This window comes from Eublepharis macularius, chromosome 17, assembly GCF_028583425.1.
Source record: "Eublepharis macularius isolate TG4126 chromosome 17, MPM_Emac_v1.0, whole genome shotgun sequence".
Classification (NCBI taxonomy): Eukaryota; Metazoa; Chordata; class Lepidosauria; order Squamata; family Eublepharidae; genus Eublepharis; species Eublepharis macularius.
This window is the reverse complement of record NC_072806.1, coordinates 30,528,105-30,555,901: the sequence shown is the minus strand read 5'-3', so window position 1 is coordinate 30,555,901 and position 27,797 is coordinate 30,528,105. Positions and strand designations below refer to the sequence as shown.

General features: G+C 45.4%; 2 protein-coding genes across 2 annotated transcripts in view; one reads left to right on the top strand and one right to left on the bottom strand.

The window, feature by feature from the left end:
• Nucleotides 1–22,010, top strand: part of PPM1E (protein phosphatase, Mg2+/Mn2+ dependent 1E) — a 126,250-nt gene extending 104,240 nt beyond the window's left edge. The window contains exons 2-7 of the mRNA XM_055001743.1: nucleotides 6,402–6,520; nucleotides 17,378–17,577; nucleotides 17,966–18,154; nucleotides 18,991–19,134; nucleotides 19,695–19,788; nucleotides 20,941–22,010. Of these exons, the coding sequence (XP_054857718.1) occupies nucleotides 6,402–6,520; nucleotides 17,378–17,577; nucleotides 17,966–18,154; nucleotides 18,991–19,134; nucleotides 19,695–19,788; nucleotides 20,941–22,010 (1,816 nt within the window). The remainder of the gene's footprint in view (nucleotides 1–6,401; nucleotides 6,521–17,377; nucleotides 17,578–17,965; nucleotides 18,155–18,990; nucleotides 19,135–19,694; nucleotides 19,789–20,940) is intronic.
• Nucleotides 22,011–26,209: 4,199 nt separating this feature from the next.
• Nucleotides 26,210–27,797, bottom strand: part of TRIM37 (tripartite motif containing 37) — a 51,207-nt gene continuing 49,619 nt past the window's right edge. The window contains exon 24 of the mRNA XM_055001610.1: nucleotides 26,210–27,406. Within this exon, the coding sequence (XP_054857585.1) occupies nucleotides 27,318–27,406 (89 nt within the window). The 3' untranslated portion in view covers nucleotides 26,210–27,317. The remainder of the gene's footprint in view (nucleotides 27,407–27,797) is intronic.

Genomic DNA, 27,797 nt, shown 5'->3' with positions numbered 1-27,797 from the left:
AGCTTTTCTGGGATTGTTTTCCTCTTCATCTTATCCAGCAAAATTGACAAATAAACCCTCTGCCTGCGGTTAAGTTCGGTGCAGGTCTAAATGTGCCATGGCTTGGTAGGTTGTTACCATAGTTATTAGATTTAGACTAGATATAAAGCTACCTGGAGGAAGGTTTGAAATATCTTTCTTATTTCATTACTGACTCTATGAGATACACAGGCACTTTTGCACAAGCAAATTCATTGGGGTAATATGAGCTTTTTTCAGACAGTTTCCCTCCAAAGTTAATTGGTGGGAACTGCCTATCTTCAAGATTGCAGGAGTGCAGCTGTGATTATTGTACCAAACACCTGTGTTGCAAAGAGTCAGAAAAATATACTTTCAAAACCATCTAATATTCTGAGCAGGTTTTGTGAAGAGCCTGCAGTGTAATAAAAATAAGCACCATACCTAGATAAGCAGACTGCAGTTTTACGTCTGCAGGCTTCATGTGTATGTATCATACAAGTCAACTCTATTGGCAAAATGCAGTTCAAAAGGGTTTAATTTAATTTAATTTATTAGATTATATTCCGCCCTCCATACCAGCAGGCTCAGGGCGGATCACAATTTGCACACAAATGTAAAATTACATCAGATGAATCATACAGTTTAAAACTATAAATTATAAAACGTCCAAAAATTAAAATACACACACACAGCGGCACAATAAAATAACTATACATATGCATACCCTTTAGTCGGTACCAGAACATTAGAGGGTATTCAACCGATGGAGGATGTCACCAGTGGGGAGGACACAACCCATACTCGACCAGACAGGGGGGGCTCTGCCTAGCATCAACCATAGCTCTGGCGGAACAGCTCCGTGTTACAGGCCCAGCAGAAGGATAACAAGTCCTGCTGGGCCCTAGTCTCATTAGACAGAGCGTTCCACCAGGCTGGGGCCAGGACCAAAAAAACCCTGGCCCTGGTCGATGCTAGGCAGGCTCCCTGGGGCCAGGGACCTTCCGCAGATGTTTACCATTGGAGCGAAGAGTCCTCTGGGGTTCATATAGGGAAAGGCGGTCCCGCAGATACGCCGGTCTCAGTCCGCATAGGGCTTTATAGGTTAATGCCAAAACCTTGAACCTGATTTGGTACTCCACCGGTAACCAGTGCAGCTGTCGCAATACCGGCATTATGTGCGCACACCTTGGTATTCTGGTGATGACCCGTGCCGCTGCATTCTGCACCAGCTGTAACCGCCGGATCAGGTTCAAGGGAAGCCCAGCGTAGAGCGTGTTACAGTAGACTAACCTAGAGGTGACTATTGCCTGGACCACTGTAGTCAAGTCGCGGGACGAAAGTTAAGGGGTAAGCTGTCTGGTCTGTCAAAGGTAGAAAAAAGAAGACCTGGCAACTGCAGTGATCTGGGCCTCCATGGTCAGGGAGGCATCCAGGATCACCCCCAGGCTCCTAACTCTTGGGGCCAGTGTAAGCACTGCCCCATCGAGTATAGGAAGCCAAGGTCCCGAATCCATGTTTCCGTGACTCAAGTACAGGATCTCCATCTTCGCAGGGTTTAGTTTCAACCGATTTTGCCTCAACCATCCAGCCACGGCTTCAAAAGCACGCTCAGGGCCGGCTTTTGAAGATCGTAATCGACCGTATTGAATGCTGCTGAAAGATCTAGCAATATCTCCAACTGCTTAAATCTATATGGCAGTTTGGTATATAATGCTACTGGGGAGGTTGCACTCAGTATACAGATTCCAAAAGGGTCAGCATGTAAGGTCTTGACAGCCAAAATAGCAAAATGTTGAGACACCTTTCAAGAACCATAAATGTATGGTGATGTAAGTTTTCGTGAGCCACCAGAGCCCTTTTAATTGGATGTGTGAAATGTTACACTCCCATGTTGTTATGGGGTCTTATAGTTTTCAAACTGTACCTGTTCTTGATGCCATACCCCACTTTCTATTTTGCATTGGTGGTGAGCAGCAAGAAGCCCCTTGTCTAAGTCCGACCTACCACTGCTTGCCACATTTGCCAGTTTAGAAGCAAATGAAGGGAAAACGTCATTTGTGGCAACAGAACTTCATGAACAGGACACTTGAGGATGCCTTCTGCCCATTCTCTTCTCATCAGCATACACGGCATCAATATATATATATATATATATATATATAGCAAAAGTCAGGTTTCCACCAAGATGCTTCCAGACTCTTCCAAACAAGACATCGTGGCATCCCCAAAGCCACCACCGTTCAAGGGCTGGAATTCCCTCACCTGACAAATGCTGCAAAGGCCCAATCCTGCTCGGGACCATTGTACAAAGGGCAGGAGGGGTTCCTTTTTTCAAGAGCCTAAATGCCTGGGTTTGGACTGTTGACAATGGCACAGGGCAGGAGGCAGGAGCCCTCCTCTCCTGTGAAGTGGTCCTAAGCAGGATCAGGCCATCACAGTATTTGTAAAGTGAGGGAATTCCAGTGGTAAAACGGCAGCAGATTGTCTTGTTTGGCCCTCAGATACGGCAGTGGGGAGGAAGGCAAGCGCAATGTGATGTGTTCAGATTTCATTTCTGTTGGGAATGGATTTAAGCATGGGCTTCACAGGAAGGGTGGTTTTGTGGAGGGAGGTTCCCGGCATAAAGGAAATCAAAGGGAATAGGAAGAGTTCTTTTAAAAAGCAGATGACCTCAGTGGTGGCTGAGGATGACAGCAGAGAACAAGTAAAGGCCATAGATAGGTAAACCTCCTGTTACGATATTTCTGTACTGTAACTCAGTATTCTGTGAAAGAAGGTATCTGTGTGTATTCTCATGGGTGGGTTTTTTTTTGGCATTGTGCCAAACAACATCATATAATGTGTAAACATTGGAGAAGGCATGGGTTGTAATCTTGCAGCTGTGTCTACTACATCCACAGTAGTTTGGCCATTTCCCCTCAAACGCACTAGAGAATGCTGTTCACTGATGGCTGTCCTTCAGACACGCAAGTGGAGTAATTTTCTGGTCACGCTGTAACCAGTGGGAGGGGGATTCAGGTGGGTTGCCAGGTCCAGATGGTGAAATTCCTGGAGATTCTAAGGGCGGAGCCTGAGGAGGATGGGGTTTAGGAGGGGAGGAACCTCAGCAAGGTATAATACTGTAGAGTCCACCTTCCAAAGCAGCCATTTTCTCCAGGGGAACTGATCTGTGTCATTTGGTGGGGAATTGTAATTCCGGAAGATTTCCAGCTACCACCTGGAGGTTGGCCACTAGATTCAGATCTGTTGTGTTTACTCTGTGGTCGTCTCATAATAGATAACGTGGTCCTTTTGAAGCCTTCATCACCACTACATGAGCCAGTTTGGTATAGTGGTTAATAGCGTGAGACTCTAATCTGGAGAACCAGGTTTGATTCCCCACTCCTCCACTTGAAGCCAGCTGGGTGACCTTGGGTCAGTCACAGCTCTCTCAGAGCTCTCGCAGCCCCACCCACCTCACAGGGTGTTTTGTTGTGCAGATAATAATGACATATTTTGTAAACCACTCTGAGTGGATGTTAAGTCATCCTGAAGGGCGGTATATAAATCAAATGTTGTTATTATTATCTTTTAATCTCCTGATATTAAGAACTACTGTTACAGGAACACCCCTTTAATGAAAGATTACCATATAATTGTACTGTTAAGAGGTTATCTGGAGTCCAGTGTGAAGCTACAAGCTCAAATATGCAAACAAGTATTATGCATGGGAAAAAAAACTTGCACATCCTTTTGTAAGTCAAAAAGTATCACACATATCATAAAAACACAGCTGTGCTTAATTTTCAATTTGTAATGGCCTGCCTTGATAACTCTCGCCGAAGCCCCATCCTCATGACCACATCTATGTGAGTAGCAATACCCTGCACTTTTGCCAGGGCTGCAGGAATTCTTGATAAATGTGTTAACACAGCCCTCCCCCCTTGCAGCCAAATACAGTGATTTTATATATGATGGGAAAATAAACTTCTGTGTATATTGGAAAATGAGACAGCAAGAACATATACAGGTTCATTCAATTTTGCTGATAGATATTGAGTTTCAGCGTCTTGCTGCAGGCTGAATGGTAGCTGAGGATTCATCTAGTGCTGGGAAAAGCAACCGTAGATAATTAATATCCCTTGCTAGTTGTGCTTCATTACTGTGCATATTAGTGAGCTTTGAAGCAGTTGCGTGGGTAGGCTGCACGGCTGCTGATCGTAGGAAAGGGCTTATGTTGGGGGCATTGAAAGGGCTCAAACTTTTCACCTTGACAGGATATCATTTGATGGTGTTGTTGGTATTTTTATTTTTAACCCTATGTTTAAGTAACTTCCATAAACATTAAATGCTAAAAATTGAAAAAGCGAAAAGCCTTAGCATATACATTTAAGTTATAAATCTCAAATGGAATCACATTATAAATTGACAATTTTGTTGGCTTAAGTGATAATTTAAACAGTACAAAGGAGAATGGATGAGTGAAGTTGAAAGGCCGTTGCTGCCGGCCAGTGCTTGTTCTGAGCTCCACTATCTGGTTAGAGTTGGTGTTTCTACTTGTCACAAGATAATTTTGTTTCAAAAAATTGTCAGGAGGAGCACAATTACGCTTTTGACACTGGCAGGTTATCTTTTCTATAGCTGCATGTTTACAGCTCAGCGCCAGGCGGAGATGAGCAGAGAATAGTTGCAGCAACTGGAACAGATAGCAGATGGTGGGGGATAGGGGAGCAGTTATTCCTGGGCAAAGACAGGTGTCCCATGTGCAAACCTTGAGATGCGGAAGAAGATCATATCATATTTACCCAAATGATGGTGGCCCTGTATTTAAGATCTCTCTCTCTCTCTCTCTCTCTCTCTCTCTCTCTCTCTCTCTCTCTCTCTCTCTCTCTCTCTCACACACACACACACACACACACAGAAGGCTAAAGGAAAAAGATAACCCTGAATTGAAGACAACCCCACTTCCTTCTGGCATGAGTAATAAGGTGCAAGAGCAGAAAGAGGCGCATGCCCCCTCCCCAGGTGGCTTGCTAGATTGCAAACAGCCCAGTGAGCCAGCTGCGGTGAGGGGCGGCGGCTCTCTCCTCTCTCTACTTCTTTGCCTTCTGCAGCCAACCAGAAAGCTTCAAGGCAGAGGGCAGTGCCCACCCCTAGCCTATCACACAGCAAGCAACCTGGCAAGCCAGGTGTGTGTAAGGGGATGCACCATCCTCTGCTTCTGCACTTTCTGGGCTCCTCTTATGGTACCACCAGTCAGCTGGTGGAGGCAGGCATGCCCTTCTGGCTGCCCTGTCACTTTCTGGTTGGTGTGAGAAGGCTCTGAAGTAAAAGTGGGTGCATCCACCCAGGGTCGGGAAAAGCCACACTCCTGCAGTGGAGACTGAAGTGAATGGGATGGATCCATGTAGGGATGGTGTCTACATGCGCCATCCTGTGCCACTTGCCTCTGGCACTGCATCTACCCTCCTTCTTCCTGCTTGTCACGTTGGCAAAAAAGTGCTGACTTGATGAGAACCCTCCCCACTGCCCAGCAGTCCCTCTCCCCCAACACCTGAGCTGCAGCTCAGTTGTTAAAGGGAAAAAAATGTCCTATTGAGCAGCTAAATGTTGGGGGTGGCCTGCACAAGCCGAGCGTCACCATGTTGAAGGCAGTGCTAAGCTCCGCCCCCCTCTGGATTGGCTGCAAGGCAGGGCTTTCCCAAGAAGGCTATGCGTGTCGCCGGTGCACTGTTTCCCCTTTAGTTCAGAGCAGGGTTTTTTCTTTGCTTCTGCTTAAAAGGGAAATCCTTGGGAGCTCCGTGAATTGTGCTTGGAAAGAGCACATTGTCATATGGAAGCTTCCAGATAAAGCAGGGGAAAGCTGTGTGTCACCTGGGGGGAGATTCTTTACAAGAAACAGCTAGAGGAGAATGGCCATGCCCTTGCTAAATGGAAGATGTCCCCCTTTGCAAAGCCAAAAACGGGGAACAAGGCTGTCTTCCTTTCAAGTAAATAGGGTATGTAACACTTAGCATCGTGTTGCTTTTTGAGCATTCAAAATGTTCCATATACCTGAAGGCCAAGACACTTAAGGAGTTTGTGGCAGAGGCAGATTTTCAACCAGGGATTTTCAGCTTCTCATATCAGTCCCTTAGCCACAACAGCTCACTCACATTTGTCTGTGCCAGGACAAGTAAAAGAGATGTGTTTATGATCTAACTCTACAACTGGACACTACTGGAAGGGGTAAATATAAGGTTAAAAAGTAAAATGTAAACTGACTAACCTTTAAGGCTTAGAAATGGCTGTGTGCACACATGTGCACGGACGTGCGCACGCACACATTTGTCTTACTCTTGCTGTAGACATTGCTGTTTTATATATTATCCCAGTTTTCTTATTAGCTGAAAATGAATTATCTTGTATTCTTTCTCTTCCAGTAATTGCCCTTCCCTTTTGGCAGCTGCTTTAGCTCGTGCAACGGCAGATGAAGTACTTCAGAGTGATCTCTCTGCATACTACTTGCCCAAGCACGAAGACAGCCCAGATGGGATCATACGTAAGTGCCTGTGAACGTCATGATGTTTTCCATGCAACCACTTCATTGTCACCCAGTCCCAGGATCAGCACTCCACTGCAGAAGTATGTTGCACACCTTCCTGTGAGGTAGGGACAGTCGCCCCACCCCAAGCAGGTGGCTTAAATTCTTCCCTGAATCCCGTGATAGGTTATGTCTCGAGCAGGCAAGAAATGAAATACTGAACTACTGATTGATTTTTGGACTTTAGGATCTGTGGGGCAAATGTAATCCCTCTCACCCCTCCAATCTTTTTTCATTGCTTTGAATCAAATTTTTATTTTGCTTAACTATCCCTACAGCAATCTTTCCAGAAAACCATCTGGCAAGGAATATTGTTGAACTTCTTTACACTTTAGATTACAATTAATGTAAAAAAGGATCATACTTTGCAATTATTGGATTCCTAGTACAGTCTTTAAATTTATTTATTCATTCATTCATTTATAGTCTGCCTTTCTCACTGATAGTCAAGGAGGATTACACAGCGTGGGTCAATACTATCAATGGTTGGTACAATTGGGTACGGGATTGCAGAAATCTAAAAACAAGCATAGAATTGAATACAGATATGAAACATTGCAGGAAACAAACATAAGCAATTTGACATGAACATGCTGAATGACACAGAAACTCAGTAGGAGCGTATCTACACCAACAGTTAGTAATTAGTAGTGTAGTCTACAGACCCTGTCCCTTTACCAAGACATCTGTCTGATCCATTTCTTACATGACAGACCTATTTCGAGAGTTAAAAGCTCTCCTAAATAATTCGGTTTTGCATAATTTGCAGAAAGCCAAGAAAGCTGGAGTTTTCTTGATCTCTTCAGGCAGCCCATTTCTTAAGGTAATGGCCACTGCATAGAAATTGAGGTTATAGGGGCTGGGCAGGTAAGTAGACAAGCACATTTGACACATATGTTATGCGTATGTCCAAGTATTATGCCATTTTGGTTACAAATTAATTTTACACTAGAATGTTCTCTGAAATTTGCTGCACTTAACTAATGATTAGGAAACATTCTTTCTTCCTGGTACCTCTAGAAAGGACAAAGACTCTGCATTCTACAAGCTCTGATATTAGCTAAACAAATAATTCTCCAAAAGTGAAAAGCAGTGTACACATTGAAATATGGTCTGAAACAATGATCTTGCTGTCCAAGAAAGATTCACCTTTCGTAAACATGAAACGAATGTGAAATATTATGACATTTGGTCTGAAATGGTAGATGTATTTGTATATTAATATGTATGGGATTAATTGATTGCTTTGGGGCTAAGCAGAGTTTTAGGGGGCTGTCTGTAATGGACTGTGAGAGAGTCCTTTTCTTGCTTGCTTCTTACTGAATAAAGGAGTGGCAGGTTTGTGTGGACTGGTGGCTCTTAGGTTAATTGTAAAGCACCCTGATGATAGGGAGAGGTAGCTAAACTGGATACTTCAGGTTGTCCGATTAAATGTCCCTTGGTCCTAGTTGTCAGTGCGTGAGTGTTCATGCTGTATAGTACGGACAGTGGCTTTGATGGGGAGCGTCTCTCAGTACAACATTGGTCCGTGGACAAAGACAGGCAAGGAGCAGTGTGGTTATTGCTATGTGCTTGGAACCAGGGTGGGATTGCCCATATACTGCCAACTGTTTGGGTAGTCTCTTAGGGTTTCCACATTAATTGGGATGCTGAAGATTTTACCAGTTGCAGTTCAGTTACTAAAAAAAGGTGGTGGTAATGGTGATTTAGTTTTAGAGCATTCTTGTGCCTGGCAAGATGCTTGAATTGGTTTCTGTGGCCTCAACTGTGAGCCAAACTACACGAGATGCCCAATATGTGTTCTTCATGTGTTGGGTCCCGCAAGGTTCCCTGGGTAGCGTAGAACAGCCATTCCATGCAATTCTCTGCCGGGGGAAGAGCGGTAAGGGGGGGGGGAATTCTCTCTTTGTCTCTTGCAAAAAGCCTCCATTTAGGTTTTCCTCTGGGACCTTGACGGCAGCAGGAGTCTGGGCCCTGACGTGCCAGAGGAAGCATTCACTCGCCACTCAGCAACATGAACTAGTGGTTTGTGTATTACCAAAAAAAAAAAAAATCACATGGAAACTGAAAGTCTCTTTGGATCAGTTAGTTTCCATGTCATGTGGTTGTTTTTTGTCAATACCTTTTCATAGTGAGTCTTTAAGCCTGGCACAGAGTCATTTCGAGTGACTACACAGATGACCACTCAAAGAACACCATACAGTTAAGTAACCAGTTTTTCTAGGGGGTGCTCAACTGAGTCATACCCTCTTCAGTTTTCATGCATAACCAGACTGAGCTCTCCCTGTGAGGAACAAGAAGGTTTTCCCCTCTCCCTGTGATAGCGTAAGGACTTTCGTTAGAGCTCTGCGGTTTGTCTTTTGTGACTTTGGCAGCAGAGTGTCATCTCTCTTTCTTTCTTCGAGTGCCCAGTATTAAAGAGTGAAATAAACTTCCCTTTTCCGCTTGTTCATCCTTATGATGCTGCAAAACTTTCCATCCACCCGCTCAAGCCATACAGTAATTCATTCAGGGTTCTGCTGACTAAGCTTCCCTGGTTTGCTCCCTGGAACACTCGTTACGATGAAAGAGAGCGCATCTCCCAGGATAAGCTGTCAGAACATTTGTTGTTCAGCTTGGAAAATATATCACTAACCTTCCCTCCCTTGCTGCTGCTTAAAATATGAAAACGAAGTTCTTGACTGTCGGAATTTGGAACGAGAAGGTACATGGCGTACTCTCCTTGGCCGTTTCCAGACGGCCCCCCGCCTCGCGAAACGTCGCGCGTCGTCGCGCGTCGTCGCGCAGAAAACGCGAAATATCGCGTTTTCTCGCGCGAGTTTTGCGCGACGTCGCGCAAAACTCGCGCGAGAAAACGCGATATTTCGCGTTTTCTGCGCGACGACGCGCGACGACGCGCGACGTTTCGCGAGGCGGGGGGCCGTCTGGAAACGGCCCTTGTTTGTAGGCGTTGTAGTCTTTCCCTTCCTATGCAGGTGAATGAAGCAGATTTGTCATTGTTCTGGCTGAACAGCCCTCATTAGTTCCAAATTGAGATCTGTTAAACTTGCATAAATATTTGACAGTCTCCAAGGAAATGTTGACATTTTTCAAACTAATCATCTACATGGAATATCTGAGGAAACTGGTGTTTTAAATGGAAATTCCTGCAGCTGCTGTACTCAGAATGCCTTTAAACTTGTAATGTGCAGTGCTGTACACACTGATGTAGCAATTAGCTGGATGTGAACATAAGTCAGCACCCCTCACTGTATAGCAGGCGGTAGGATTGAATGCCAGACTTGAGAACCGGTGGAGGCCAGAGGCTAGTGTGTTAATCAAACATGCTTGGTTGCCTGAGATTTAGATCCCGTCTATTGTTGTTCATTTCACATCTGGAGGCAAACTACTGCTTTAGACTCAGTTTCCTGTTTGTGTGCTGAAAATGAGGCCTTTTTGTGTATTCAGAATAGAAATGGAGGAGTGTAGAAGCATTTACACACTGAACATGTACTAACCCTACCATTAAATAAGGTGGCTGTTACTATAATAAGGACTTTAGAGAGTCCCCCAAACCAGTCCTAATGCCAAAAGCCTTGAGCTTCTGCTTGCTATGCTGCGTACTTGACAGCTCGTCTATTTTGTGGTCCTGGGTTGACAGCAGAAGAGGAAAATCTTAATCTACCTGAAATTCCCATTTGCCTGCATGTTTGGAAGTCAGTCATCTGGGATAGTGTCGCCAAACTGGAAGAGCAGGAAAACTCTCACCTGGCTTGCTCAGCGTTAACAAGGTGAATATTAATATTATTGAAGGACAAACATATAAGGCAGATTAAGAAGAAAACTATAAATTCTGAACACGTGAGGAATGCTCCAGTTGGCTCTCTGTATATGCACCTTTCCCATCTAAGCCTATATGGCAAGCCAGCCGAAATAGTCTCTCACGGGTGAGGCGACTGCCCTCTGGCTCCCCAAAGGTTGCTGTGGTCTTACACACATACACCACTATCGTGTCACAGCAGACTTATGGCAACCCCGTGGGGTTTTTAAGGCAAGAGACATTCAGAGGTGATTTGTCGTTGCCTTCCTCTGCAACCCTCGACTTCCTTGGTGGTCTCCCATTAGGAGTGCCATCCTGCCGCTGGGGGTTGTGGATCCCCTGTGCCCAGCCCCTGCCCCCTACCTCCACTCACGGTGGAGGGAAGGGACCTGGGAGGAGGCATGCACGGGGTCCCCAGTGGCGCCAGAAAATACAACATTTTCCGGCTCAGTGTGGAAGCTATGGGTTTCACTGGGTGGCAGTTTTTAATGACCCCCTTGACATTACCAGTAGCTTTCCTGTCACACTAGAAAATGTCATTTTCCAGCACCACAGGGGAGCACGGGAGCATGCATGTGAGTGTGCGTATCCTGATGCCCCTTGCCCTACTACCTCCTGTCCCCCAGTTTGGACCCTGGGGGACCTGGAAACCGTCTCCCATCCAACTACTAACCAGGGATGACCCCCCCCCTCCCCTTAGCTTTCAGGATCTGATGATTTTGGCTAGCCTCTCATCAAATGCCCTGTATTCCTTTCCCACTGAACCAAGGGCATGCACTTTTGCCTCTCTCAGTCAGTTCTTCCCTTTTTTAATTCTGTTCTGTCTTCACCATTTTCCTCTCTGCTCTGGTAGTCTTCTGTGGTGCTCCAGAAGGCTATCAACTAATGGCCATGATTGGTGTGTCATGCTTGGGAGGACTGTAGACCTGTGAGTCCACTGCCTCAAATGTATCAAGCAGGCAGGGCCCAGTCCATCCACTAGGCTTCAGGCAGTCTTCTCTCAGCCCCTGAGGCAACTACAGACAGATCGGGAGCAACTGCACAAAAGCCATATCTCCCAGCACCTCTACCTTTAACTTTGCTGCCAGACTTGGCCCCATACTCCTCTTGGGATAAAAGCCAGTTCTCAAGTACCAAGGCATTACAAGGATGACTGAAAAGCATCAAGTTCAACCCTCAGCCTCTGAGAGGAAGAAGAAACATAAGGAGAAACACCGACTGCAGCCATCTATAAACCAACATTCCCCCCATATCAGCATCTGCTCCTATGGTGACTTCTTTGTGGGTTTTTGCTGCCCCTGCTCCAGAACTCCCAGAGCAAATTCTGTAATAGAAGCCAGACTGATCACAAATACTTGTTGTCTGCCAGTGGCCACTCTCTGAACACCCAGCCCGTTGTCTCTTTCTTGGAGGAGAAGTTAGAGGAGTCATTCTCAACAGCTCTCCATCTGCCTCAACCCTGAGCTCCAGACCCTGTTCTTCAAGGGTATGTCCCCTTCTTTACTGTATTCTAATCACTCTGTAGCAGGCTTAATAGTTCAGCTCATCAGAATTTGGGAGCTGAACCGAGTTGGCTACAGTTAGTACTTGGATGGGAGATGACCAAGAAGACTGGGCTGCTATGTCGAGGAGGGCAATGGCAAATCACCTCTGCTCTTGCCTCAAACACCCCCCTGGATGCAGTCACCATGAATTGGCTGTGACTGAAAAGCATGTTCTGACTCTGAATCACTCTGTGTTGAACGAGATGACCTTGGTTTACCAAGGGCAGATTTCTCTGCTTACCTGAGGCTCTGGACCTCCAATATCAACATCACAGCAGGGCACTACGCCTAGACACCTGAATCTGGTAGTTTGGGGGATTCTTTGAGAGCTTTACCCTCAGATGCCCTGTGGGAGGTTCCCATGAATGTGAAGAACTCATCCACTGGAAAAGCTTGCATGCAAGTAGAAAATTCTCACCACGTTTACTTCATAAGGCTCCACCCTCCGGCAGCACCAACAATAGCAGCATGATACCTTCAGTTTGTCCTCTTCCATCTCATGGACATACTGTGTGAACTCTTAGCCATAGGCAGCCTGAGGCAGCTTATGAGGCATTGTGGCCTCTGTAGAGCCAGTCTGCTCATCAAGGAGAGCCAGTGAACTCTGCTCAGACTCTCCTTCAGACCCATGGGGATTAAGTAGTTGTGCTCCAGTTTACTGCCTTTCTCCTAAAAGTGGTTTCTGGGTCTCATCTCAACCAAGATATAGTCCTCCCCACCTGCTTTCTGAATACCACCTCACAAGTTGAGAGGGCCCTGCACTAAGGAGATTCAGAAATATAAGATCTACAGAGAATTTTTCAATCTGGACAAAACTACTTAGAAGTCCTTGTTGTGTTTCTGTTCTACTCAAGAAGGGAAAAGGCTATCTCTTCAGGAGTTCGGCCAGTAGGTCACAGATGCTGCAAACTCTGCAATGAACTGGCCCATGAGCCTCTTCTTGAGACATGTGGAGCTCATTCCAGCAGAACTGTTGCCACATTGTTGGCCTTCAGCAGGCGGGATCCCTTTTCTTGAGCTGTGCCGAGTGGCCACCTAGGCTCAGTCTTCAACCTTTGTGTGGCATAGTGCCCTTGATAGCAGAGCAGATGCAGCCTCCAGAAGGGCAGTGCTTAGTGCACTCCTCTAGATGTACTGCTTCCAGGTAAGCCAGTTTACGAGTCAATACCCATCAGTATGATGCACAGAGGCCACAAACAAGTAAAAAAGTTGCTTATCTTTTATCTCAAACCTCAGAGGATGTTAACTCAGAAAACATACAAGCCCGCTGCAGTTCTCTTGCAACGCATTTTGCAGATAAAACTGCTGGCATCCTTCATGACGCAAACATCACAGATGGACTTGCTGAATCAGAGGATGTTATTGGAGCCCAGTCTGGTGCTAGTTGCAATGGATGGCTTTCAGCTGGTGAAGTGGACAAGGCCCTTCAAAGTGTGTGGCCCACCTCATCCTGTCCTGACCCTTGCCCTTAATGGCTATTGGTATCATGCCAGGCTGGGTTGTTTGATGGGGTCCAGAAAGCAATCAATGTTTTTCTGTGGGAGGGTAGAAGAGATGATTGTAAAACGGCTGCTGAAGAAGGCTTCCCTAGATTCAAAAGACTCAAACAACTACCCCTCAGTTGCTAATATTCCATTCTTGGGTGCTTGAGAGGGTGGTGGCTACACAGCTTCAGGCAGTCTTGGAGGAGAAGGATTATCTAGACCCGTTTTGATCTTGATTCAGGCCCGGAAACAGTCTTCGTCTCCATGACTAATGACTTTCGCTGGGAAAGTGACAGAGGAGAGCATCCCTGATGATTCTCCTGAACCTCTCAGTGGCTTTTGATACCATTGACCACGGTGTTCTTCTGGAGAGGCTGGCTGGGCTAGTAGTGGGGGGAGCCATGCTTTGGTGGTGCCACCCATACCTGAAGAACCAATTCCAGAAGGTGCTGCTGGGGCACTTGCTGATTGGCCCCGTGACATTTATACTCTAGGGGTCCCACAGGTTTCATCTTGTCCCTCATGCTATTTAACATTAACATGAAACCACTGGGAGAGTTCATCAAGGGATTTGGAGTGATGTGCCGTCAGTGCGTGGATCACACACAGCTCTGTTTCCCCTGAACAGCTAAGCCAGGCAAGTCTGGGGAAGTCCTGAAGAGTTAATGGGATGGATGACTGCCAGTAAACTGAAGCTATCTTTTTACCTTGGCTTTTAATTAGTGGTTTTATCTGATCAGCTTTTTAATGGTCTGCTTCTGTTTTATGGGACACTGACCTGGATAGCCCAGAATCTCTTCAGATCTCAGACACTAAGCAGGATCAGCCTTGGTTAGTAATTGGATGGGAGACCTCCAACGAAGATCAGAGTTGCAGAGGCAGGCAATGGCAAACCACCTCCGTTATTCTCTTGCCTTGAAAACCCCACCAGGGGTCACCATAAGTCAGCTATGGCTTGACAGCACTCTCGTCTTTCTGTTTTATGGATAGGTTTTATGCTGCTAATATCCAATGTCTTGTTTTTTAATACTGTAATGTGGTTTTATTTGTAAGCTGTCTTGAGCAGGACTCTGAAGAGGTAGCATAGAAATATCCTATATAATATATAATAAATAATAATATATAAAATGCTGTTTTCATGCGGGCACCTGTACTCTCACATAACCTGCCCCCCTTCCCTGCAACAGGTGCCTTTAACTTTCTGCAATACCCTCCTTTTGGAAAGATGAGAGCACAAAGGCATGGCTCTTTCCCCTTACACCTGTGCAGTTGTAGATGCGACTCTAAGAATACAGGGCTTTGGCCCTTGGAAAGTAGCTGCAGAAGTTTCCAGATTGCAGGTGCAGAGGTGCAGAACTGACCACCTCAAGAATTGCAGTTACAGGTGATCGGCCTGGTTTTTCTTCTAAAAGGATATACGCCATAAAAGGCTCCTTCCTGCCAAACTCTAGACTGAACTATATGTTATGGAGACCAGGGGTCCAGCCTGTGGCTACCAATGAAATTTTAGAGGAGAATTTAGTTGTTTAAGAATTGCCAGAGGGCTGATCCTTATCGGACCAATGGCACAGGAATGCCGTGCAACCTGCACCTTTTGAAGTGCTGAAACAGTTGTGGGCTGTTTTGGCATTTGAAAAGGCATGGACAGAGGATAAGATCACATGGTTCTGTTGCACTGCAGGCTTGCAGCAATCTTTAAATGGCTAAACTCTCCTCTAAAATGCTTTTGGCAGCCATGGGTTTGACCGCGTAGAGTTTGGGTCTCTGGTGCCTGCTTTTTTGCTGGCTGTGTTCCAAAAGCCAAGCCAGTGTCATGTGTCTCGTTAGAAGCTTCCAGCAAGCAGTGGTTATTAAAGTAACAATTCCAGCTGCTAATCATCTCTGCTTTCATATTTTTTACTTGAATACACACACATCCCCTTCTACAATACGTTAATTGCAGGTGAACTGAAAATAAACCTCATGCGTTCTGAGTAAGTATTCCTCAGAGAAAGCTATAAAATACCCACTTTTTTAAACCATGTGCAATTAAAACGAATAATCAGTAATGAAAGTGTGACCTTGGTAACTGTAGTTCTTGGCAAGTGCAGAATCTTGTAGTTCTTGAAATGTGCCTGAGCACAGCTCTTTGTGTCACAGCTTATTTTATTGCAAGACGGGTCTGACAGCCACAGTGAGTGCAGACGTAGTGTGGTTCGTCATGTTTTTTATGTGTGCCAGGGTAACACACAACATACACATTTCATTTATTTCAAATAAAAACTCCAGAGGGGGTCCACGCTGGCTTTTAAAAAAAGCAATCCTGCAGCTTCCAATCATGGCCCACAAAGACAACGTGCGAATCCACCCTTAGAAATGGGACCCTGAGTTTGTTTCGCCTCCATCCCTTCCTCTCTTTTGCAAGCGGCCGTCTGCTAGCAGCCTCCATTGTGAGGTAAAATGGCTGGGCTGGCTCTCTTGCTGTAACTGATGGCATTAAGCCTCACTTGCAGCGCTGAGGACTCTCTGGCAGCAAGGGGAAGATGAAATGGGGCATGACGGAGACTGGATGACAGCTGACTCAGCCCTGGCTCTGCACTGCCACATTAACGATGGATGAGTAATTTACAGCTGCGCAGGGGTAGGTGGGCTGAGGGTTTTTCTTTAAAAAAGCAGAAGCTGTAATTATTGATGATGCTAGCAGAGTGTGCGCTGTGGGTAGGGGGGGGATGCATTTAAAGCATCAGCACAGCAAATGGGCACCTTTCATCGTTTTTCCTTGGAGGGATTTTCAGAAGTGTGCGATGCTGAAGCGAGCCAGTGTCTGTCTGCGGAAAGAGTGGCAAAGAAAACAAATTTCTGACCAGGTGGCGCTTCTGATCTCACTGTTGCCTCACAGTTTATGAATGGTGATTGACAGTTTTATGAATGCGATTATGAACGGTGACTGGTAGAGAGCCAGTATGATGTAATAGAAGGACTTGGACAAATCTCTGCTCAGCAGCCACTATTTCTTACCTTGACCAACAGAGTTGTCGAGGATAACTTGGGAAAGGGGGGGCGGGTAATGCCACCCCGAGTTCCTTGGAGAAGTGAAGATACATCAACATATAAATCACCATACGGTTGCTCTGATAACCTTTTGATATTACTCAATACCAAGAAATTATACTAGAATTGCATTGAAAAGTGAGGGCATATGGAAAGAAGTAACCTGCCAACAACTGGATATCCTGCTGTAAATGTGTCAGATTCGAGAGTTTGCAAGAACATATATGTTCTGGGTGTCCATGTGATGTAATATCATTTGCATCAATAGCATGGACTTGGGGTGCTGAAGTTCTGTCTTATCAGATGAATTTTCCAGTCAGCTACTCCGTGCTGATCCAGGGACTCATTATTTAATTCTAGTCTTCAAAATCAAAGTGCTGTGGCTAATTAAATGAGGAGGTGCATTTAATTTTAAAAATAAAATTAAACAACACTAGGACTCTTTTGCTTTGTGATTATTCATCATGTTTAGTGCCCTCACATTTTCACTTCCATTGCTGAGCAGCTGGAAGCAGACTTCATATCAAGAGTGGTGATTGGGGTCGGGGGACATTCCGAGTAATCCATCAGGCTGCCCGATTGCTTTTCCCTTTTTGCCCTGTAATAGATCTTACCGTAGCCTGCTTTTTGTGTTTTGTTAGGCTTTCTCTGAAGAACACAGGTGAAGCCACAAGTGCTACTAGGGGCCTGCTACTAGTTGCGTGAAGGGTTCTTTCACAAGGTGAACTTAGCATATGAGTTTAGGGAGGTAGATACAGGCTCAGGTTCACTGGCATTCAATGGTAGTACACAGCATTTTATACACACTTGAAAAGTTTTCATAAAATGATATAAACTGACTGCCCAAAATGTATTTGAAATGCCTGGTCAACTCAGCTTTGCTCCCTCTTTCCACAGAGACCAGAAGTCTCCATTCTTAGCAAGGGTTTGTGATAGGCTGGTTTCTGTCCTTTTGCAGAGGTGGAAACAGTGAAGTTGGCCCGCACAGTGTTCAGCAAGCTCCATGACATCTGCAGCAGTTGGGTGAAGGAATTTCCCCTGCAGAGAAAAATTCATCGTTATTATGAAACATCCATTCATGCCATTAAAAACATGCGCCGCAAGATGGAGGACAAACACGTCTGCATTCCTGACTTCAACACGCTTTTCAACCTTGAGGTAAAGAGGCTGCTTAGAGGGAGAACTGCTAGTGGCCGGCCAGGATAGGTCAAGTGGCCTCTACGGCAAGAGTTCCCAGAATATTCTTTGAAAGAAAATATAGCACTTTTCCTTCCTGTGTAAAAGCCTAATAAAACAGATGTCGCTGGAGGATAACAGTAAAGCGAAACTACCAGTTCAGCAACCCTCTTACAGCCATTTATTCATTTCTTATTCTTGAATCCTCAGTACTGCAGATGCCTCTTCTGTTAAGGCTTTTCTGTTAGCTAGTTCTCTATCGAGTGCAGCTTCTGCCTCCAGCATTAAACACTTTTCTGAATGTCTAAAGTTGCCTACTTGAGTCCCTCAATCCTGTGGCTTCATAATTTCAACGGGCTTTCCTTGGCAGGACCAAGAGGAACAGGCCTACTTTGCAGTATTTGATGGCCACGGAGGGGTGGATGCTGCCATCTATGCTTCCGTCCACCTCCATGTAAACCTGGTGCACCAGGAGATGTTCCAGCACGACCCCGCAGAGGCACTGTGCAAGGCTTTCCGGGTGACGGATGAGCGCTTTGTGCAGAAGGCAGCCAGAGAGGTGAATTGGGAGCTGGGGAGGGTCGAACTTTGAGAATTTAATAAGGAGTTCTGTTGCAGATTTTGTTTTGATGCATTCCCATTGGCTTCAAGAACAGATTGGACGAGAGGATTAACTTGCAAGGACTTGCGGGGGCATGTCATTTCCCCCTTCCCCACTCTTTCCTCTGGGTCTTCCTGAAAGCCCTATAGCCTCTCCCTCTTTTGTTTCCTTTTCTCTTTCCTACTCACCAGCCAACCTACATTCATCTGTCCCCCCTTCTCTCCCCTGCCCACTGGGCTGTGCTGGGCTCATTTGCATGGTGCCAGCCATTGGCCAGGCTGAGTTACGTGGTGCAGAACTGATGGTGATTTGCGTAGGGCACCTGATTTTCCTCTGTATCCCCTTCCCTACAGTATTTCCTCTTTCCCTTCTCCTGGCAACCCCCTTCTTTTCCTGATAGGTATCAAGACTTGAATACTGTTGTGCTTGTTTAGCAACAGCCACTGAGTGCATCAGCTTCTTAAAGCTACAGGCACTCCTTTTATTATTTTGGGAGATTTTAAACCCTCCCCTGTGGGTTTTTTGGGGTTTTTTTTAGATTTCAGATTTTTCTGCAAACCTGGGGCTGTTCTAAAGTTTGTATAAAGATTTTTCTTGTCTGCCCATAGCTCCAGTCTCCAGATTTAAATATCCATAGATAGGGAAATGTTGAGAATCAGCTATGTTGATAAGAATGAATTAATCTTACAAACAAAACTGGTTGCTTCACCATCCCAAGAGCTGAGATAGCCACAAGCTTGATACCTCATGCCTGAAATGCCTATACTAAGTCTAGGACTTAATTTTCTCCCCAGAGCTTACGGTGTGGAACCACAGGTGTGGTGACATTTATCCGAGGAAACATGTTGTACATATCTTGGCTGGGTGACTCCCAAGTGATGCTCGTGAGAAGGGGTCAGGCTGTGGAACTGATGAAGCCACACAAGCCAGATCGAGAGGTGAGAATGGGTCGGATTGCTGAGCGTGCAGTTCCCGGGTTGCAAACAAAAGAGCTCTTGCCATCTGTTGCACCATTCCCTCTGCACTTCTGGCTGAGTTTCTGTCAGTCAAGTACTAGATGGAAGGAAGCCCGTTATGGAGATGAAATGATTGTTTCTTATACCTGCATTGGGAGTCAGCGTGCCTGGGAATCTGCCCCAGCCAGTGGTTTGGCAGAGAGTTCATAAACAACCAGACAGAAATGGGAGATGGCCACAGAAGTGTTGTGTGGGCTGACCTCTTGTTCTTACTGAGAGGGAAGAGGCAGTGGAGCAGCAAATCTTTCTGATTCCCATTGGTCCTCCCATCACCAATCAACTGGTAGAGTGTGCCTGCATATGCACGTGTCTGGTGGGAACAGACAGTATGGAGGAGGAGGTTTTGTTTAGCAGCAGGCAACTAGAAAGCACGTTGCCCAGCCCCGCCCTCCCCTTCCCTGCATGAGAACGTCAGAATCTTCAGGAAACTCCCCAGTAGCACCCTCATCTCTGATCAACTTTGGGGTTATCTTTTGGTTTAGGATGAGAAGAAACGCATTGAGGCCCTCGGAGGCTGTGTGGTTTGGTTCGGGGCTTGGCGAGTCAATGGGAGTCTGTCTGTCTCCAGAGCGATCGGTAGGAAATTGAAATCTTGACCTGTAGCCCATTTTGCCTTCCCTTTCCCCTCTTGCTTGTTGGTTTGAACTTCAGCTGTTCATATGTGGGGTCTAATTGGCTGACACCAGTCAGGCAAAACATTTTGGGGTCAAAAAATCCCTGGAAACATCCACTCTGTGCAGTGTGGCAGTGAAACTTGTAAATGAGAATCCCCTTAAATATAACACTGGGAGGTGAGATGTTCATTGGATGAAACGTGAGAGTTTTAGTCATGTAATCGTGGCAGGGCTTTAAATTAAAGCAGAGGCCCTTTGCAGTAGAGCGCAGGGCCCCCTACCACACTCCTAGTGGCTGAGCATGAAGAAGCGTGGCAGGGTTCTTGTTGTGAGCATGGCAGAATTGCCCTGGAAACGGTACTAGCTTTTCTTCAGGACACGTTGCATGGTTTTATAAACTACAGCCCCAGCCCAAAATGTGAGAAGCTGGAGCCGCTCTGGTTGCTGCTGAAGCAGTTCTCAGTTGCAAGCAGAGTGTGCATCCTGCCCCCACATAAATGAGCTTGTTCATATGTCCTTCTGTGGCCAATCCCAGCATTCCCTCCTCTTACAAACAGTCCAACTTGCAGGTTCAGTACTTTGCAATTTGCCTCTTTCGTTTCCAGCACAGTTCCAATCTAGCTGTGGACCTCTTGACTTGCAGAAGTGTGGCCCCTAAATCATAGCAGGTTCAAAGCTGCCAGTTGGTCACTAACAGTGCAGTCCTAAATAGTTACCTGCCCCCCGTCCTAAGAGCATGGACTTCAGTGGACTTAGAAAGGTGTAACTCTGCTTAGGATTGCCCTGAGCGAGCTCTAAGATGAGGTTAAAAGCTGTGGGGTCTCAAATAATTGTGAGTAGAGTGTTTAAGTTTGTTTCCCTACCACCAAAGCGAATCCATTTCCCTAGGAGTTAGGAACGAGCAACTTGACAGATTTAATTGAAAGCTGAGGATGTTGAGACTTGTGTGAGAGAGCTTGCAGTGGTGTCTCTTATCCCGACTGTCCGACGTCCTTGTTAATAAACATGCTATACTCCAGTGGTCCCACTATTTCACAGAAAGATCACTGATCTCAGTCTCATCTTTGCCAGGAGCCTAAACTTTCCCTGAATGTGTTTTATCCGACTCTTCCAGGTGATGCAGAACATAAGCCATATATCTGTGGGGATGCCGATTCTGCTTCTACAGTTCTGGATGGATCTGAAGACTACCTCATTTTAGCCTGTGATGGTTTCTATGACACCGTGAACCCTGATGAAGCGGTGAAGGTGGTAGCTGACCACCTGAAGGAGAACAACGGGGACAGCAGCATGGTGGCACATAAGCTGGTGGCTTCAGCTCGAGATGCTGGCTCCAGTGATAATATCACTGTCATCGTGGTCTTTCTCAGGGACATGAGTACAGCAGTGAGTGTCAGCGAGGAGTCAGAGTGGACAGAAAACTCTTTCCAAGGTGGGCAGGAGGATAACGGCGATGACAAAGAAAACCATGGCGACTGCAAGAGGCAATGGCCTCAGCACCAGGTCTCGGCCCCGGCAGACCTAGGGTATGACGGAAGAGTGGATTCTTTCACAGACAGAACTACATTGAGCACAGGTTCCAGAATTGACTTCTTGGAGGACCAAGGGTATATAGACTTGAGGAAAATGGAAGCTAGCAAACTTCAGAGTGCCAAACGCCTGTCCCCAGATCAAGGGTTTAATGCTGGTGTACCGAAGAGAGCAACCTTGGCTACCGGTTTGTCAGCAGAGAACGAGACGCCAGCGGATGCTGCACCTCCTCCACGTGGACACAGCAGTCTTCAGGGGCAGATCTCGTTACTTAGTTTTGGGTCTACAAGCCCGCACGAGTACAACATGTTGAGCGAGACTCCCATTTGTGTGAGGCTGGAGGGCGAGCAGTTCAAATCTTGGGCCAGACGAGCCTCCATTTTCTCTCATTTCCACCTCTGTGACACCAAGCGGTGGCAGCGGTTAGCCAGACTCAAGCCAAAGCTGCACCTGCTTCTCTTTGAGCACAGGCCGCTTCCCCACCAGGAGGGCTTTGCTCTGCACTCGCCTAGCAGTGTGAATGGCCGCAGGAGTAAGTCACTGAGAAGCCGTTTCTGGCCAGGCTTCTCTAGTTGTTACCAGAGTCACGATGAGGGGATTCTCCTGAGCTACTGTATACCAGACCCCAGGCTTCTCTGGAGCTGTAAAAAATAACATGCTGCTCTATGTTCCCCTGCCCTCTTTAAATAGTTAGGTTAGACATTCACAGAATGAGAACTAAAAAAAAAAAAAAAGAGTGGGCGCTTCAGAATTATTGTTCTGGAATGCTGCACTCATGTAAATAGATCTAAGGAATAAAACAGTGTTTCAGTCTCAAAAAATAGCAGCTGGCATTGCCAGTCTCTTTCTCTCTCTCTCTCTCTCTCTCTCTCTCTCTCTCTCTCTCTCTCTCTCTCTCTCAGCAATGTCACAAACACATCCTCACAGACACACACATGTATAAAGCTTCCATTTGCTCATGGGAACAAGGCACTGTCATTGACACGCTGGATTAGATAGGGAAGTACTATTTAGAAGAGGTAGCAAAAGAAAAAGTGAACTTGTGCAAGAAGAGTCTGTGGAGCAATATTTTCAGAAAGTTCCTGTTCTAAACCGGCCAGTTTTTATAGGTGAGTTGGGGGAAGAGAGGGAGGAGGCAGGAAGATTTAATTAGTCTGGGCTGCAAAGGGTCGTCCTTTGGAGTTTAAGGTTAACAGAGCAAAATGTATAGATAGCAAGATGCTTTGCAGGTATGTTATTAAAAGCCATATGAGGGGGGAAGGGTTAACAGGTACTAGCACTACATCCTACCCAGCCCCTGGTCAATATCTAATAAAACTCAGATGAAGGTATGAATTCGACCTTTGATTCCACCCCCGCCCCCTGCTCTGTAACATAAAAATGAAGGCATATTCAATTTCTCTGTTGGTTTTAAGTGACTATTTTCTATGGCTAGAGTCAAAATTATATTGACATTTCAATAGTTTGGGGTTTTTGGTGCTTAGTGACATACTTCTTTTAAACAAAAAAAAGTAATGTTAAATAATGTGCATCTAATCTCATCGTGGTCAGTATTTTCCAATACCACTTTCTCTCTAATCCTTTTTTTTTTAACCTCAGGTGTCAAACAAAGTAGAGCTAGTTCGGTCACAGACGTGCTGCCCGTGAACTTACGGAACCAGACACTTGGCTGGCAGTTCTGCTTCCCCAGTTCACTCCGGGGCATCTAAAGGAAGCTACTGGAGGGTGGAGGGAGAAGAAATGCTGGTGTCATCTTTGGCTCAGCTATTTGGCTTTTTTTTAGGGGAGATTACAGTATGTAGTAAAGTGCTTAGGGGTGCTACAGCAGAACTGGGAATAAGATGATGAAGGCAGCTGCTATTATAGCCGCTGAAAAATTCACTAGGAAAAGCAATTGCAAGAGCGGACTGAGAATTGCCTCCTTGTCCTTCATCCTAATGGGCAAAAGGACTAATTAAAGAAAAAAAATATATGCAGTAATTTTAGCACTAAATACCAAACTCAAATGCAGAAGAACTCAGCTAGCATATTAGCAATGGCCCCTTGGTGGGGAGGGGGCTTTAAACTGAGTCTGCCAGTATTGCCAACTGATCCATGTTGACATTCATGCAACTGCATAACCACCAACAATTTGCCTACAGACTAGGAATACAACCAAGAGTTGTAGTGTTTCATTGACTGTTGTCTTTGAAGTGACTAAATGAAACTGCAGAGGAAAGCTTTAAGGCAAATTGAAAGTCTCAGATGTCTTACTATCTTCAGGAGAAATTAAGGGACCACTGCGTGTTCCATGTGTCATGTCCTGTGAGCCTTAGGTGCGCTGTGTTACAAATCAAGGACATTGGAGGACTGGCAGAACAACTCGTGCAACATCAGGGCATCCCTGCTGCCACCTTTAAAATACTTTCCGTTGGAGAAGGTATGATTCAAGTCTCTGCTACCTGACAGTGATCTTCAATTGCAATTAGCTCTTTTCAGTAGAGGTATGTGTCAAAAATTCAAAAGATGTTGCAGAAGTCAGGCTTCTCCCCTCAATGCAGGCATAATTAAGAAGCTGCAGCCTCAGAGTACGCTTTTGTGTTAAGGGAAAAAAAGCGACTCCCCATCTGTGTGGATTCATACATGGGTTATCTGCTGCTCATCCTGTTGATCCCTCCAGGAGGGAAGCTGCCATCCATTCTTAGCGTGGCCTGGTATAAGAATAGCAAGTGTTCATTTCTTCATTACATAGTGGTAGAGTACGTAGGAGCCATTTGTGAAGCAAATCCTTTAACCATGGTAGAATACGTATTTAAAATTAGTTGTTGGTCCAAAATATGCTGCTGAACTCTACACACTAGGCAAAAAAGCAGTGCTTTGTGAGTGTTTTTCTCTTAATACCACTAGTGATAGGAAGTAGTTCTCTTCAGTTCAAACTCCTGTGCCCTTATTTGCTGCTTGCTGACGTAAGCAATAAGTCCCCCTCCTCTTTTTAATTAAAAATGGTATCTCACTGTTCTGTATCTTGTACTTTGATCCTCTAGCTGGTGATAATGTACAAAAATATGGGTATCTAACTGTATTTATTGTTAATGTTGGTTGTCCAAAGTGTTTTGTAAATCTGTGTAATTTAGTAGTGGTGACATTTGCGTAACAAGAACCTTTCCAATAAAGAGCTGAAGAATCCCTGGAGTTTACGCCATCCACATTAGCTAGTTGAGCTGGGTAGGAAGGTGGTAGAGCAAACAAAAGTAATCTGTGAGGGCAGGAGACTCAAGACTGCTCAAAACCTGCTTGAGTTTATTCACTGTGAGTTGAGGGGATTCCTGATGTGCAAAGTTGAGTGTCTCCTACTGCAGGAAAAGGAGCAGCGGCAGCAGCAGCAGAGCAGGAAGCCATTGATCTACTCCAGTTGCACTAAAATATTTATTCTTAGAAGTGCCATCAATTGTCCTTGTGAGTTTACAGCCCTGGGAGGCATATTATTTCCCTCTTCCCCCTCCATGACCTTTCAGGTTTAGGCATTGTTCTCCTCTCAGCTCCTTTGCTAAATAACTACCCAGCTCTCCGACACAGAACAAGGGAGGCAAGTCGCCTGGTATGCTCAGCTCCTGGCTCAAAAGGGCAGGAGGGAAGAAAAACGGGACACACCCAAGACTTCTCTTCCTCCTCCTTTGGGCTTGCCTGTAGAACCTTTAATTTTCCAGGAAAGCCCTATCTACTCCCTGCCCCCCTCCCCACCAAACTGGCCCCATGTTTAAGTATTCCGCTGCTGCTCAGAACTGCAGTCCTTTATTTTTCCTGGAACATTCTGTTAAGCCAGAAAAACAACTATGCAGAGGAAGTTCAGCATTACATAATGTGAGAGCTGTACTCCAAGTAGCCCCTTTTACCCTGACAAAATTTTGTGGTAGCAACGGAGAAGCTGAGCACCTTCCCCTCCAAGAACTGGCTCACTGGCAAAGGCGGAGCGGAGACAGGATGCCAGGATTTGGGCTGTGTCTACACAACAGCTCACAAAATCCTGCACCTGTCTGTCATGAGCAACAAGCTCCTTCAAGGAACACAAGTGACACTGATTTTTAGTCTTTTGTTAGACTATACAGTTTTCTGTAATTACCAGTATTAACCCTAAAGTGTTGTGAAAGTACATCCCAAGGAAGATTCAACTGAATGACAAATACACCTAACAAGTTTGTTTTATTTAACCCTTTGGCTGTTGCATTTTTTTCTTCTAAAAATAAGGAAGAGTCAAACAAGACTAGCTAGGTGCAGCAGAAAACGAGAGCTTCAGCTTATTACTAAATTGTTAAAATTCCAAGTGTATTATTGGGCTCCTGTTGAAAGATACTTATGCTATCATGAAATTAATTAAAATGGGTCAGTTTAATAGAGAAGTGACTTAACACTACTGTACTAAGACCTATCAGGACAATTTTTCCTGTAGCTCACAAGTTCAGTTAGAATGATGTATTAGCCATATTTTATTTATTAAAGCTGTTCACTAAAAGGTAAGGACTATGTTCAACTTCTACCAGTATCTTAAATAAAACAGCAACTGTTAATCTTATTTGTCTATTTACTTGAAGGCAAAAACTCTTGTTTTTAAACAGAAAACCAATAGTTATTTTCTCTTGCTGGTACAAACTATATATTCAAGAGAGTTGTCCCCTTCCACACAATAGAAAGTAAGACAGCATCTCAGCAAGCAAAGAAAACATGGATCAGCACGCATGGGAAGATGGCTACAAGCTCCACCCACCGAAGCAGGTCCACCCCGCTGCAGAGGTTTCAAGTCACTGCATACAATCCCTTAACTCAAAAAAAAAATCCCTTTGAGTCTAATATTTGTGAATTAAATTGCACAAGCAGTGTCATTTCAAGGTTCATTTTATTAATTAAAAACAGTGCAGACAACCTTCATCTTAAGTATATGAATTTTACAGCAGTTTAAAGATGACAATAAACTTTGTTCAATACAACATTCAGCAGACATAAGAACACACCACATTTATACAGCAATTCATGCTTTTTAATAAAGCAGCCAATTCAGCACTGGCTCACAACATATTTAGCAGCTGAAGTGCAATGCACAATGGCAAAGTGTTTGGCAACGTGTGTTCCCAACTGGACTGGAGATGGGGGGTAGGAGAAGTACAGCAGCATCTCACTTTAAAGTAACTCAGGACTCACAAGTATTAGTGTCAATTCATGCCATTTAACAATTTGGGGGGGGGGGGCGAGACTCCCATCCTCCATCCCCCAAACTACTTGTGTAGTACAATGAATACAGCTAGAGTTCCAGCACCACTAGGAGGCACACTGGTTATTGTGGCAGGCCCAGCGACCGAGCAAGTTCAGAAAAGCAGCGCAGGAAGATTCTCAGCACAAAGGGAGAGAAAACGGGGAATGGGGGCACGAGATGTATCTGGAAATAGGTGAAGCAAGCAAGGCTGGTTGTGCCACCTCCAAGTCAGACTGGCTGGTGTGTGCCAGAAGATGCTCTGCCTGGCAGAGGGGAAGATCACAGGGAGCTCTCTATCATCAGTCCATGTTAGCACAAAGCCACAGTGTAGAATTGCAAGGATGTGTCTGTATGCTTTGCACCCAGGAAGCTCTAGTAAGAATCCCAGCCCAGAAGGATGGATGAAAAGAGAGAACACAAAAGTTTGGGGTCTGGCCAAATGGGACCTGACATCATTTACAAACATTTGTTATTTGGGGACTGATTTGTAATGCAGTGATAAAACACAACCTCATCTGCCTTTGGCAAAATGGTTTTGGAAAGAGAAGGAAGGAGCAGGAAAGATCTGCCAATCTCTTGCTACTGTTCATCAGATAGAGGCTGGTATCTGAAAGGCAGTTTTCCTGAACGTAGGGCTTGGTCCGTGAGTGGGTGTGCTGAGAGATGCTGCAGTGTCCTTTCATGAGGAGCCTTCCGTTACTGTTCTTAATGTGGCTTACTGGCAGTTACGGGGCCAATTACCTTGTGCAGTCCTTTCCAGTGACAAATGGGAGGTCATCAGAGCCTCCTTCATCACCCTCAGGAAAAACAGAGCACATCTCTAAGGCTGAAATACAAGCAGACGTGAGAAAGTGAGACAGTGAAACCATTTTTTAAAAAATACAAAGTGCCAGAGGCCGACTTCCCATTCGGGATATGTCCACAGGCTGCTTCGCTCTTACTAGCTTTCCTAAACACTTTGAAGGGAACCCAGCCAAATGAAGGCAATGCTGTGCAGACTGTTGGTTACTCAGCTACTCACTTCCCGGAATCCCTACTAAAAGAGTAGGTATGTTTCCCTACTTGCACATTCACAAACTTGGGTGAGGATAAAGCAAGCAGCAGCTGCCCTCCTCATGCTGCCTAAGTAATAGTTGCACAAATGTTGTAGCACCTTCAAGAGTAACATGGTTTTATTCTAGCATAAGCCTCAATGGACTAGAATCCACTCGAGCTCT